The 12,966-nt window shown below is 49.2% G+C and overlaps 1 protein-coding gene across 9 annotated transcripts in view; it reads left to right on the top strand.

The window, feature by feature from the left end:
- The first annotated feature begins 3,138 nt into the window (after window positions 1-3,138).
- The window catches only part of PCNT (pericentrin), a 241,299-nt gene continuing 231,471 nt past the window's right edge, over window positions 3,139-12,966 (top strand). For 3 of the 9 annotated variants that reach the window (XM_037912949.2, XM_043525812.1, XM_037912947.2), the window contains exon 1: window positions 3,163-3,378. In XM_037912949.2, coding sequence (XP_037768877.1) covers window positions 3,331-3,378 — 48 coding nt within the window. In that variant the 5' untranslated portion in view covers window positions 3,163-3,330. Of the gene's footprint in view, window positions 3,379-12,966 lie in introns of all 9 variants that reach the window. The other 6 variants (XM_043525814.1, XM_037912952.2, XM_037912951.2 and 3 more) reach the window with 4 other exon arrangements.

Genomic DNA, 12,966 nt, shown 5'->3' with positions numbered 1-12,966 from the left:
AAAGAGAGACAGAGAAAAGTGACTTGTCCAAGGTCACACAGCAGAGGAGTGGCAAAGCTGGGAAAAGAACAGAGGTCGTCTAGATACCAGATCTGTACTCTATGTACTACAGCAACACCTGATCTGGAAAAAACAAAAACAAAAAACCCCACCCCTGCAACAGTAAAAAATATATCAGTGATAGCAAAATGCTAAGCCTGTGTAATTGATGTGTGTTTTGAGAGAGCGAGATGGGTGCCTGAAATTAGAATGAGCTGGGGGAGCAAGATTTTCTTTGCTTTAGATTGTAATAATGTTTTCAATGCCTTCTGACTCTCCTCCCCCACAAGTCCCATCCCACCCGAGGACAGACACTGGGATTATTTAGTCTGCAGAAGACAAGAATGAGGGGGGATTTGATAGCTGCTTTCAACTACGTGAAAGGGGGTTCCAAAGAGGATGGATCTAGACTGTTCTCAGTGGTACCAGATGACAGAACAAGAAGTAATTATCTCAAGTTGCAGTAGGGGAGGTTTAGGTTGGATATTAGGAAAAACTTTTTTATTAGGAGGGAGGTGAAGCACTGGAATGCGTTACCTAGGGAGGTAGTGGAATCTCCTTCCTTAGAGGTTTTTAAGGTCAGGCTTGACAAAGCCCTGGCTGGGATGATTTAGTTGGGGATTGGTCCTGCTTTGAGCAGGGGGTTGGACTAGATTAGTGGTTCTCAAACTTTTGTACTGATGACCCCTTTCACATAGCAAGCCTCTGAGTGCGACTCCCCCTTATAAATTAAAAGCGCTTTTAAATATATTTAAAACCATTATAAATGGTGGAAGCAAAGCGGGGTTTGGGGTGGAGACTGACAGCTTGTGACTCCCCTCCCCCATGTAATAACCTTGCAACCCCCTGAGGGGTCCTCACCCCCAGTTTGAGAATCCATGGACTAGATGACCTCCTGAGGTCCCTTCCAACCCTGATATTCTATACAGAGTGTGGTGCCTTCCAGCTAAGCTCTGTGGGGACTCTTACGTTTCTAACCTTTGTTTAAAGAACAATTCTCAGTTGCTAGTTACAAGGTGCCTAAAACAGTGACTATCAAAAGGAAGGTGATCTCATCCCCACCACGTGCTGGGAAAGGGACAGAACAGCTGCATTTTAAAATTAATGATATGTCTGCACCACTACGGTAGCGGTAGCATTGGCCAGCACATGCCTCAGCAATGCTCCCTCACAGCCTAGGCAAGGCTGATGGGGGTTGGTAGTGCGGGATGGGCTGGCTAGCCCCAGCCAGAAGGGGGGGGCAGCTGGAGCAAGGTGGGGGAGCCAGGGCCTTGAGGGAGCAGGGGGACGAGAACAGGCGGCTCATAGCGCTAGGAGCGCTATCCCTGTGACGTCCAAGCCCTGAGTGGGAGGGCAGGGGATTGGGGGGTGGCATAGTACTAGCAACCTCCTCCCCATTTCGGGTGACCACCTGTCCCCTATTTTAAGGGCTGTACCTTGATCGTTTTAAATATTAAACTGAAGTTTATGATAATTGCATTGTACACTTGAGAGCAAAATCCATGACATGCTCCAGGAAAGGGTGTTCCCCAAAATTATCACTTAAAATACAGGGCCAGCCCCTATTATTATGTGAAAAGAAAAGGAGTACTTGTGGCACCTTAGAGACCAACCAATTTATTTGAGCATAAGCTTTTCCACTTTATGCATCCGATGAAGTGAGCTGTAGCTCACGAAAGCTTATGCTCAAATAAATTGGTTAGTCTCTAAGGTGCCCCAAGTCCTCCTTTTCTTTTTGCGAATACAGACTAACACGACTGCTTCTCTGAAACCTGTTAGTATGTGGTTGTCCTCTTATTTCCCTCCAACAACATTGGTCGGGGGAGGTGGGGGGAGCAGGGAAGGGGAGTTTCCATAGAGCTAGAAGCCCCCCCCCTGTGGGGCTGGGATGGGAGGGGGCTCAGAGCTAGAAGCCCTTCCCTATGGGGTGGGGCCAAAGGGGGGGTCCCTAGAGCTAGGAGCCCCTCCCTATGGGGCTGGGATGGGAGGGGACACAAAGCTAGGAGCCCTTCCCTGTGGGGTGAGGCCAAAGGGGGGGTCCCTAGAGCTAGGAGCCCCTCCCCTTGGGCTGGGATGGGAGGGGGCACAGAGCTAGGAGCCCCTCCCTGTGGGGCTGGGATGGGAGGGGGCACAGAGCTAGAAGCCCTTCCCTGTGGGGTGGGGCCAAAGGGGGGGGTCCCTAGAGTTAGGAGCCCCTCCCCTTGGGCTGGGATGGGAGGGGGCACAGAGCTAGGAGCCCCTCCCTGTGCGGTGGGGCCAAAGGGGGGGTCCCTAGAGCTAGGAGCCCCTCCCCTTGGGGCTGGGATAGGAGGGGGCACAGAGCTAGGAGCCCCTCCCTGGGGGGGGCAGGCCCTCAGGAGGCGGTCCATAGAGCTAGGGGGCAGGGTGGGGCGGGATCCGTAGAGCTTGAAGCCCCTCCCGGCGAGGACAGGGCGGGGGGGCCTCGGAACTCCTCCCGGCGGGGAAGCCCCGCGGCCCCCCCCGGGACGCACGCAGCCCGCACGAGCAACGCAGCTCCAGGCGCTCTCCTTGCCCCGCCCCCACAGGGAGGGAACCGGCGGGAAGCGCCTCACGCCCTGGCCCTGTGGGCGGAGACCCCCTCCCCCCTCCACTATCCCAGCTCCTGACTGGCCGGCTCGGTTTTCCCGGGGCTGAGGCCGCCCACTCGCGATTGGCTAGCTCCCCTGTGGGGGCGGGCCCTAGCCCCGCATCCTTTTGAACTGACCATCCAGGCAGCCGTAGCTCCGCGGTGGGGAGGAGCTTCCTCCTCGGGGCTTCCGTTGGCGGGGGCGGGAGCTGCAGAGGGAGGAGAACGCCAGCCCCCGCTGTCAATCCCAGCCATCCGTTCCTGCGACTGGGCACAGTGCCCCGCCCCCAGCCCCTCCCACTGCCCCGGGGCTTCCCCGCCCACAGCCCCGCCCCGCCCACTGCCCCGCCCCCCCGGACCCTCCCCAACCGCCCGGGCCCGGCCGAGACCCATCCCCCGCTGGCCGGCGGGTGGCCGCTGGGCGGAGTCGGCAGCGCGGCAGGAGCCCCTCGGGAGCGGCCAGGCTCCCTGCGGCAGGGCCCTCGCCGGACCGAGCCCCACGCGGGGCGCCCTGCCTGGCCTGGGGCGGAGCGGGGGGCGGGGCCCCGGTCCCAGCGCGGCCCTTCCCTGAGCGTGGGCTCGGCGGGCGCCATTGTGAGCTCGCTGGCGGCCGTGAGGCGCCTCGGAGCCCGGTCCCCTCCCCCAGCCCCCCGTCGGGAGCCTGCCCCGTTCGTCGGGCTCGCGCCCCCGGCCCGGCCCCGGCCATGGACGCGGAGGAGAGGCGGAGGAAGCTGGAGGCCGGTAGAGCCAAGGTGATGATGGCGCTCCCCTTCCCCCTCTCCTGGGGGGCTGGGACTGCCGGGCTCCTTCCCCGCCCCTGGGGGCCGGCTGCCGGGCCCTTTTCCCGCGGGGGGAGAGTGGGTCAAGGTGGGTCGATGAGCGGCTGGACTCCTGCCCCCCCCCCCCAGCCTGGGGGGCGGGGGACCTGGGCTCCTTTCCGGTGCCTCAGCCCCCCACCCCCAGGTGAGCTGTGTGGGGGAGAGTCCCCATGACAGCACCGTGGCGGGCTGAGACCCCCGGATGGGGCTGTGTGTTGTTCCGTGTCGGTTCTGTGACAGGGTCACAGCCCTGACCTGAGGCTGCGCGCTCCAGGCCAACCGCTGGCCCTTAGCGGCGCGAGGTGACGGTCTCCTAGCTGGTCTCCTTAGCGTGCACCCTGCTTCACAAACACAAAACAAGGCTGTTGCCCCGAGAAACTTGTAGTCAAGAGCCAGCCCTGCGATGAGCTCTGTGCAGAAATCTCCCTTGTTGGGGCGAAGTCCTGCACCACTAAAGTTTTGGGATCTAAGACACCAAAATCCATGTAAGTGAAAACGTGGTGTTTGTTTATGGATTGGCCCTGGATTCTGATGGCCGTTCAGTTTCCTATAAAGAGCAAACTGAGGATAAGTAGGTGAAAAGAGTGAAGAGAGTATGCAGTGGATATTTTGTGAGTTGCACCAGCGTATAATTCAATTAATGTTGTATGTGTGCACATCTTGCATACGTACTTAAGTGCAACTACATCAAAATGGTTAATTTTATATATAGTCAGTGACAGTTCTACTGAATTCCAGCTGGGAGTAGCTGAAATGCTTGTCTTGCTGAATGTCATGCCTAATGCAGGGATATTGGGGAAACAATCTACCTTGGAAATCAATATAAAAGTTACACTCAAGGTTGGGAATTTTGTTACCAACGGCATCTGTTTTTTCATTTGGCTCACTTAAAAATTGCTGCTTTGTTTTAACATTTTAATCTTAAATGCAGGTTCTAAATGGTTTCAGTGTAAGAAAATAATGGTTTCAGAAGCTGTGTAACCAGAGAAGTGAGAGTCTTAATTTGGTGGCTTTGGAGGGTTCTCAGGGGTCAAGGAGATCAGAGTTCAGAATAGTGGTATGAACCCAAAATATGAGTTACATTTTCTGCTGCTTAAATAACTGATAAACTCTAGAGGCATGTCAGGGTCAGAGTAAGGATGATTCTTTTTTAATACTCAGACTTCATTTACTTGGAAGTATATTGATACTTGAGAAGTTGAGATTATAATTATAGGTGGTGGGAAACAGATTTATTCTGTACTAAGAGTGGAATGAAAAAAACGTTTACTCATATGTACAAGATTAGTATTGTTATGGTCAATGGAACCTCCCATGTGTTTAGAAACGTACAGCATCAGGGCTCGAGAATGTAAGCTTGTCACTGAGGTTACTGTTATCTTTGTCTTGTACAGTGCTGAGCACTTTGGTGGTACCTAACAAACAAATAGCACTATTCGGGAAAAAAAATCACATGTGCTTTACATTGATAAAACCTGATCATTTTCATAAATGTTGATCTGACCAGTCACTGTATCATTTATGTCCAAGGTTTCTTTTGTTTTTGTGGACTGTCTTTGGTCTCCAAGTAGAGAAATATGATGCTGAAATCAGTGATGAGCTGCCAAAATCTTAACCGGTTCCCTCCTCACCCCACTAGGGGGTTGTGGCCCGCCCCCCGGGACCCCTGCCCCATCCATCCCCCTCCTCTGTCCCCTGACTGCCCCCAGAACTGGGCAGGAGGGTCTCGTGGGCCACTGTAGTGGGTGCCCACTCTGGCTCCTAGGGGTGGTGTAGCGTAGCTAGCGGGGGAATAAGGAGAGCGGCCGCTCCCCCCACTGATCACATCAAAAGTGGCGCCTCAGGCACCGACTCCGTGGGTGCTCTGGGGCTGGAGAACCCGCGGGGAAAATTTGATGGGTGCAGAGCACCCACTGGCAGCTCCCCGCTCCGCGCCTGGCCCCAGCTCACCTCTGCTCCATCTCCTCCCCTGAATGTGCCGCCCCGCTCTGCTTCTCCCCCTGGGCTTCCCGCTAATCAGCTGTTCACGCAGGAAGCCTGGGAGGGCTGAGAAGCAAGCGGCGGCTTCTCGCTCAGGCCCAGGGAGGCGGAGACGAGCTGGGGCGGGGAGCGGTTCCCCTGCGGCCCCCGGGTTACCTGCTGCAGCGCGGGCAGCCCTCCCCCAGCTCACCTCCGCTCCACCTCCCTGGGCCTGAGCGCGAAGCCGCCACTTGCTTCTCAGCCCTCCCAGGCTTCCTGCGTGAACAGCTGATTCGCGGGAAGCCGGCGGGGCGGCGTGTTCAGGGGAGGAGGTGGAGGCGGAGCGGAGGTGAGCTGGGGCTGGGCGTGGGGCTGGGAGCTGCCGGTGGGTTCTCTGCACCCACCAAATTTTCCCTGTGGGTGCTCCAGCCCTGGAGCACCCATGGAGTTGGCACCTAAAGCGCCACATTTGGCTGGTTGTTAAATTTAGAAGCCCTTTTAGAACGGGTTGTCCCTCATGGGACAACCCGTTCTAAAAGGGCTTCTAAATTTAACAACCGGTTCTAGCGAACCGGTGCGAACCGGCTCCAGCTCACCACTGGTTGAAATGGTAACGGAAGCCACTGTGATCCAGCACATAGGACAGTAGACTGGGAATCTAGTTGTGGGTTGGCTATCCACCTGCTGCGTAACTTCAGACTGGTCTTAAGTTACCAAATCACACTACATCATATTTAGTATCAGCGGCTGTAGCTCTTTAGCCAGTGAGAATATGAAATGCCAGTTTGAGAGTTCTTACTTGTATTTCAGAATCGGAGAGACATGGTGGGTAAGGTAATATATTTTATTGGACAAACGTCTGTTGGTGAAAGGACTAGCTTTCAAGCTACCCAGAGTTATTCTTTCAGAAGGAGGCATTTTGACAAAAGGAGTTTATATTTAATGATTTTTTTTTTTACCTCAGAGTAGAAATGATAGTCATCACACCTGAACAATTACATCATATACATTGTGGGAAATCAAAGTAGATTCTTTTGAAGCACTGTGGATAAAATGTAGAAAAAAAATCACTTAAATATCAATTTTATCTTTTTACCACTACTTACATGTAGTTCTGACCTATGACTTGACCTAAAGCTCTTGTATGTTTCTCTTGGCTGCATTATACAGGACAAAGTAGTACATGATGTGTGAGCAGGATTTTGTTAAAACTTTCCTTGTATTAAGTCCCCTACTAGTACAGTATCTGGCTATAGTAAGGAAAATGTGGTATTCTAGTGTAAGAAGCAAACTGTTCCCACCTGTTGGACAGCTGTCACTTTGCCATCTCCAAATCAGTGGGGGCTTATATTATATTTAAAGCTGCATGCTGTGCCAGTGTTGCATCTTAGGACTTGGCTACACTTGCGAGTTACAGCGCAGTAAAGGAGCCCCAGGCACACTAGCTCACCACCCGTCCACACTGGCAAGGCACTAAGAGCGCTCTGACTCCGTGGCTACAGCGCTGCTGGTACTCCACCTCGGCGAGTGGAATAACGTTTGCTGTGCCCCCGCTGGAGTGCCGTGGTGCCAATGTGAACGAGGTATTGCATTACTGCGCTCTGATCAGCCTCTGGAAACGTCCCATAATCCCCTTAAGTCAAGTGACCACTCTTGGTTTTTGAATTGCTGCAGGAATGCGGATATGCCTTTTGAAAGCTCTGTTTCTGACAGCTCGCTGCTTATCTGCTCCTAGACAAAGCAAGTCATTCGTGTGGAATACTGTGTGTGAGAGAGAGAGGCGGGGGGGGGGGGGAGAGGGGAGTCTGCTGCTCTCTGAACTTACAAGACAGCATGCTGACATGGTCTCAGCCCCACAAAACCCACTCTCTCTCCCCACACATACACACAACACTCTCCCTGTCACACTCTGCTGCCGGCCCCCCCCCATTTGAAAAGCATGTTGCAATCACTTGCATGCTGGGATAGCTGCCCACAATGCACCGCTCCCAATGCTGCTGCAAGTGATGTGGTCATGCCAGTGCGCTTGAAGCTGTCAGTGTGGACAGACTGCAGCACTCTTCCTACTGCGCTCTCCGAAGGATGGTTTAACTCACAGCGCTCTACATCTGCAAGTGTAGCCATGCCCTAAGAGTTCTTTAGTTCAATATTAAATGTTTAGCTTTTGTAGGCTAATTAGTTACATTACACTACATAAAAATTCAAAGGTAGGTAAAAATCAGAGCTATTGTTACACCTCTAATTACTCAGGTGAAATATTTTATTTAATATTTGTCACCCTTCCGCTGTCTTAGCACTCTCATTCTGAGGAAGCTTAATATCCTGATGTTGCCTGTTCTGAACCTAAAAGAAACATTAACTAGGTTTCTGGAAACAGTTCTGTGGATCAAATGTGGGCCTTAATCCTGAAAGTTCTGTGTGAAAAGGCCACTGTAGAATCCCATTAACATCAATGGGACTCTGCATGGGAGTCTGACAAGGTGGAACAACTTGCATGGTTCAAACCATGGTTAGAAGAAGAGCAATACTGCCAACCCTGAACATTCAAAAATGTTGAGTCAGCCCTCCCTGCCTTTCCTGAAGTCATGAGATTGGTTTAAAAATTGTGAGATTTAAAAAATAAATTTCTGTGTTATTTATTTGCCTTCTGGTGTTCGTGCCTTTTAGAGTTCATATTTTCAAACTTTTCTCTGCGTCCATGTGGGGTAGAAACTTAAAAAAAAGAGTGAGAGAGATGAGGTTCTCACATAGTCACATTACACCAGCAGCTGGCATGTCATGGAAAATGCCAACTATTATGAGATTTGCAATAAAATTATGTGACAAGTTACTCTACTCCCTGTAGATGTAAAAAGGACCAGAAGTATTCCATTATGTTTTTTGGTTGTCATCTTGTGGATTTCCAATTTTCTATAGAATGAGGTGAGGAAAAAATCTACTTTGCATCAACTAATGCCAGTATCAGAGAAAGTGATTTTAAAATACCGACAGTAAGGAATGGCAATACAGTACTTGTGAAATATCCTCCTTTTTATCAGGCCTTTATGCTTGTTTTTATAAACATATCTTAGGCAGCTTGTCTGTATCTAGCCATCACCACCATAGATCCTAAAAATTCTCAAGAAAATATCCAAGATACTGTCATTATTAAATGGAAGTGAAATCAGAACCAAAGAAGGAATTGTCCGAGTTCAAGAGTAGTTACACTTGATCCATCTATCCATCTCTTGTTGAGCAGTCTGAGAAACTAATATGGTGGGATTCATTCATAGCTGAATTATTAGGGCAGTGTAACTTACAAAGAAATTAAGAATATAACAAGAACAGACAAACTGGGTCAGACCAAAGGTTCATCTAGCCCAGTATCCTGTCTGCTGACAGTGGCCAATGCCAGGTGCCCCAGAGGGAATAAACAGAATAGGTAATCATCAAGTGATCCATTTCCTGTTGCTCATTCCCAGCTTCTGGCAAGCAAAGGCTAGGAATGCCATCCCTGCCCATCCTGGCTAATAGCCATTGATGGACCTATCCTCCATGAATGTATCTAGTTCTTTTTTGAACCCTGTAATAGTCATGGCCTTCACAATATCCCCTGGCAAAGAGTTGCACAGGTTGACTGTGCGTTGTGTGAAAAAATAAAAACTTCCTTTTGTTTGCTTTAAACCTGCTGCCTATTAATTTCATTTGATGACCCCTAGTTCTTGTGTTAAGGAAGTGTTATTCACTCCTTCTCATATCTACTTTCTCCACGCCAGTCGTGATTTCATAGACCTTTATCATATTCCCCCCGTTAGTCATTCCTTTTCCAAGTTGAATAGTCCCAGTCTTATTAATCTCTCCTCATACGGAAGCCGTTCCATACCCCAATCATTTTTGTTGCCCTTTGCTGAACCTTTTCCAATTCCAATATATCTTTTTTTGAGATGGGCGACCACATTTGCACGCAGTATTCAAGGTGTGGGCGTACCATGGATTTATATGGAGGCAATATATTTTCTGTTTTATTATCTGTCCCTTTCTTAATGATGCCCAACATTCTGTTCACTTTTTTGACTGCCGCTGCACATTGAGTGAATATTTTCAGAGAACTATCCACAATGACTCCAAGATCTTTCTTGAGTGGTAACAGCTAAGTTAGACCCTATTATTTTATATGTATAGTTGGGATTATGTTTTCCAATGTGCATTACTTTGCATTTGTCAATGTTGAATTTCATCTGCATTTTGTTGCCCAGACACCGAGTTTTGCGAGATACCTTGGTCACTCTTCGGAGTCAGCATTGGACTTAACTATCTTGAGTATTTTTGTATCATCTGCAAATTTTGCCATGTCTCTGAGTATCCCTTTTTCCAGATTATTTATGAATGTGTTGAACAGCACTGGTCCCAGTACAGACCCTTGGGGGACAGCACTGTTTACCTCTCTCCATTCTGAAAACTGACCATTTATTCATACTCTCTGTTTCCTATCTTTTAACCAGTTACCAATCCATGAGAGAACCTTCTCTCTTATCCCATGACAGCTTACTTTGCTTAAGAGCCATTGGTGAAGGACCTTGTCAAAGGCTTTCTGAAAATCTAAGTACATTATATCCACTGGATCACTCTTGTCCACATGCTTGTTGACCCCCTCAAAGAATTCTAGTAGATTAGTGAGGCATGATTTTCCTTTACAAAAACCATGTTGACTCTTCTCCAACAAATTATGTTAATCTATGTGTCTAACAGTTTTGTTCTTTATTATAGTTTCAACTAGTTTGTCCGGTGCTGAAGTCAGGTTTACCAGCCTGTAATTGCCGGAATCACCTCTGGAATTAGGTTCCCTATAAGCCACGTGGCCGTGCAGGAGCCTATTTAGCACTGTGCAGGCACTCAGGGAACTCGCACGGGGTCAGGCCAGGGGTGCCCCTCCCCCAGCCTCAACCTAGCCTGGCCCTGCTGGGGCACCCAGCCTTGCTGCGGTCCAGACCTGCGGTGGCCGGGGTTCCCAGCCCTGCTGTGGCTGGGGTGGGGTGGCACGGCCACGGAGCTGCTGTGGTGTGGAGCGGCGCCTCTCCCCCACAGCCCAGGTGCTGTTGTGAAGAGAAGAGAGCTGGGGGGAGTCCTTTCTGCCCGCTGTAGCCCCGGAGCACTCTCCTGCACTGCAAACTCCTCATCCCTGGCCCCACCCCAGAGCCCGCACCCCCAGCCGGAGCCCTCACCCCCTTCACTGAACCCTCTGCCCTGGCCCTGAGCCCCCCATCCCCGGCCCCACCCCAGAGCCCGCACTACCACTGCATGAATTTGTAGAGAGGTGGTGGAATCTCCATTCTTAAAGCTTTTTAAGGGCCGGCTTGACAAAGCCTTGGCTGGAATGATTTAATTGGTGTTGGTCCTGCTTTGAGCAGGGGATTGGACTAGATGACCTCTTGAGGTCTCTTCCAACCCTAATATTCTATGAAGGTGATGTGTCACGCATCTCCTCCATATTGGTGCATGTAACAAAATTGGTTCCGTACATGGGTGGGAAAAATTAGAGAGAACGCTGCTCTGAAGCCCTTTTTAAAAATTGGTATCACATTAGCTATCCTCCAGTCTTTTGGTACAGAAGCTGATTGAAATGATAGGTTACAGATTACAATTAATTGTTCTGCAGTTTCATATTTGAGTTTCTTCAGAACTCTTGGGTGAATACCATCTGGTCCTGGTGACTTATGACTGTTTAGTTTATCAATTTGGTCCAAAACCACCTCTGAATGGCAACTCAATCTGGGACAGTTTCTCAGATTTGTCAGCTAAAAAGAATGGCTCAGGATTGGGAATCTCCCTCATCCAGGGGCCCCACTGTTTGTTTAGCAGGCTTCCTGCTTCTGATGTACATTTTTTTGCTATTACTTTTTGAGTCTATGGCTAGCTGTTCTTCAGATTCTTTTTTGGCCTTCCTAATTATATTTTGACACTTCATTTGCCAGAGTTTATGCTCCTTTCTATTTTCCTCCCTAGGATTTAACTTTCACTTTTTAAAGGATGCCTTTTTGTGTCTCACTGCTTCTTTTACTTTGTTTAGCCATGCTTGCACTGTTTTGGTTCTCTTACTATGTTTTTTAATTTGGGGTAAACATTTAAGTTGAGCCTCTATTATGGTGTCTTTAAAAAGTTTCCACTCAGCTTGTAGGGAGTTCACTTTTGGTGCTGTAACCTTTTAATTTCTGTTTCACTAACTTCCTCATTTTTGTGTAGTCCCCCTTTCTGAAATGAAATGCTACGTTGAGCTGCTGTGGTGTTTTCCCCGCCACGGGGATGTTAAATTTAATTATATTATGGTTACTATTGCCAAGGGGTCCAGCTATATTCACCTCTTGGACCAGAAGCTGTGTTCCACTTAGGACTAAATCAAGAATTGCCTCTCCTCTTGTGGGTTACAGGACTAGCTGCTCCAAGAAGCAGTCATTTAAGGTGTCAAGAAACTTTATCTCTTCATCCCGTCCTGAGGTGACATGTACCCAGTCAATATGGGGATAGTTGAAATCCCCCTTTTTTATTTTAATAGCCTCTCTCATCTCCCTGAGCATTTCCCAGTCAATATCACCATCCTGGTCAGGTGGTCGGTAATATATCCCTACTTCTATATTCTTATTATTAGAGCATGGAATTACTAGTCATAGAGATTCTATGGTACAGTTTGGTTCATTTAACATTTTTACTTCATTTGATTCTACGCTTTCTTTCACATATAGTGCCACTCCCCCACCAGCATGACCTGTTCTGTCCTCTGATATATTTTGTACCCTTATGTTACTGTGTCCCATTGATTATCCTCATTCCACCAAGTTTCTGTGATGCCTATTATATCAATATCCTTGTTTAATACGAGGCACTCAAGTTCACGCATCTTATTATTTAGACTCCTAGCATTGGTACATAAGCACTTTAAAAACTTGTCACCTTTTAGCTGTCTTATGTCTACATAATGTAATTGAATGAGACTTTTTATCATTTGACTGTTTCTCATCAGATCCTACCTGTATCATCTTCCATCCTCTTCCCATTACTAGGACATAGAGAATCTCCATTAACAGATCCTCCCCTAAGGGATGTCTGTGTCCGAACCATGTGCTCCTCTGCACCTGTTGGCTCTCCACCAGCCCTTAGTTTAAAAACTGCTCAACAACTGTTTAATTTAAAGTGCCAGCAATCTGGTTCCATTTTGGTTTAGGTGGAGCCCATCCTTCCTTTATAGGCTCCCTCTTTCCCAAAAGTTTCCCCAGTTCCTAATAAATCTAAACCCTTCCTCCCTACACCATCGTCTCATCCACACATTGACACCCTGTGGTTCTGCCTGTTCAAATGTCTCTGCGCGTGGAACTGGAAGTATTTCAGAGAATGCTACCATAGAGGTCATGGACTTCAATCTCTTATCTAGCAGCCTAAATTTGACCTCTAGGACCTCTCTCCTATCCTTCCCTATGTCACTTGTACCTACATGTACCACGACCACCAGCTCTTCCACAGCACTTTGCATAAGTCTGTCTAGATGTCTCGAGAGATCCGCAGTCTTTGCACCAGGCAGGCAAGGCACCATGC

The sequence above is a fragment of the Chelonia mydas genome, chromosome 11 (genome assembly GCF_015237465.2).
Source record: "Chelonia mydas isolate rCheMyd1 chromosome 11, rCheMyd1.pri.v2, whole genome shotgun sequence".
Taxonomy (NCBI): Eukaryota; Metazoa; Chordata; order Testudines; family Cheloniidae; genus Chelonia; species Chelonia mydas.
The sequence above is the reverse complement of the archived record's forward strand: the minus strand, read 5'-3'. Positions and strand labels throughout refer to the sequence as shown.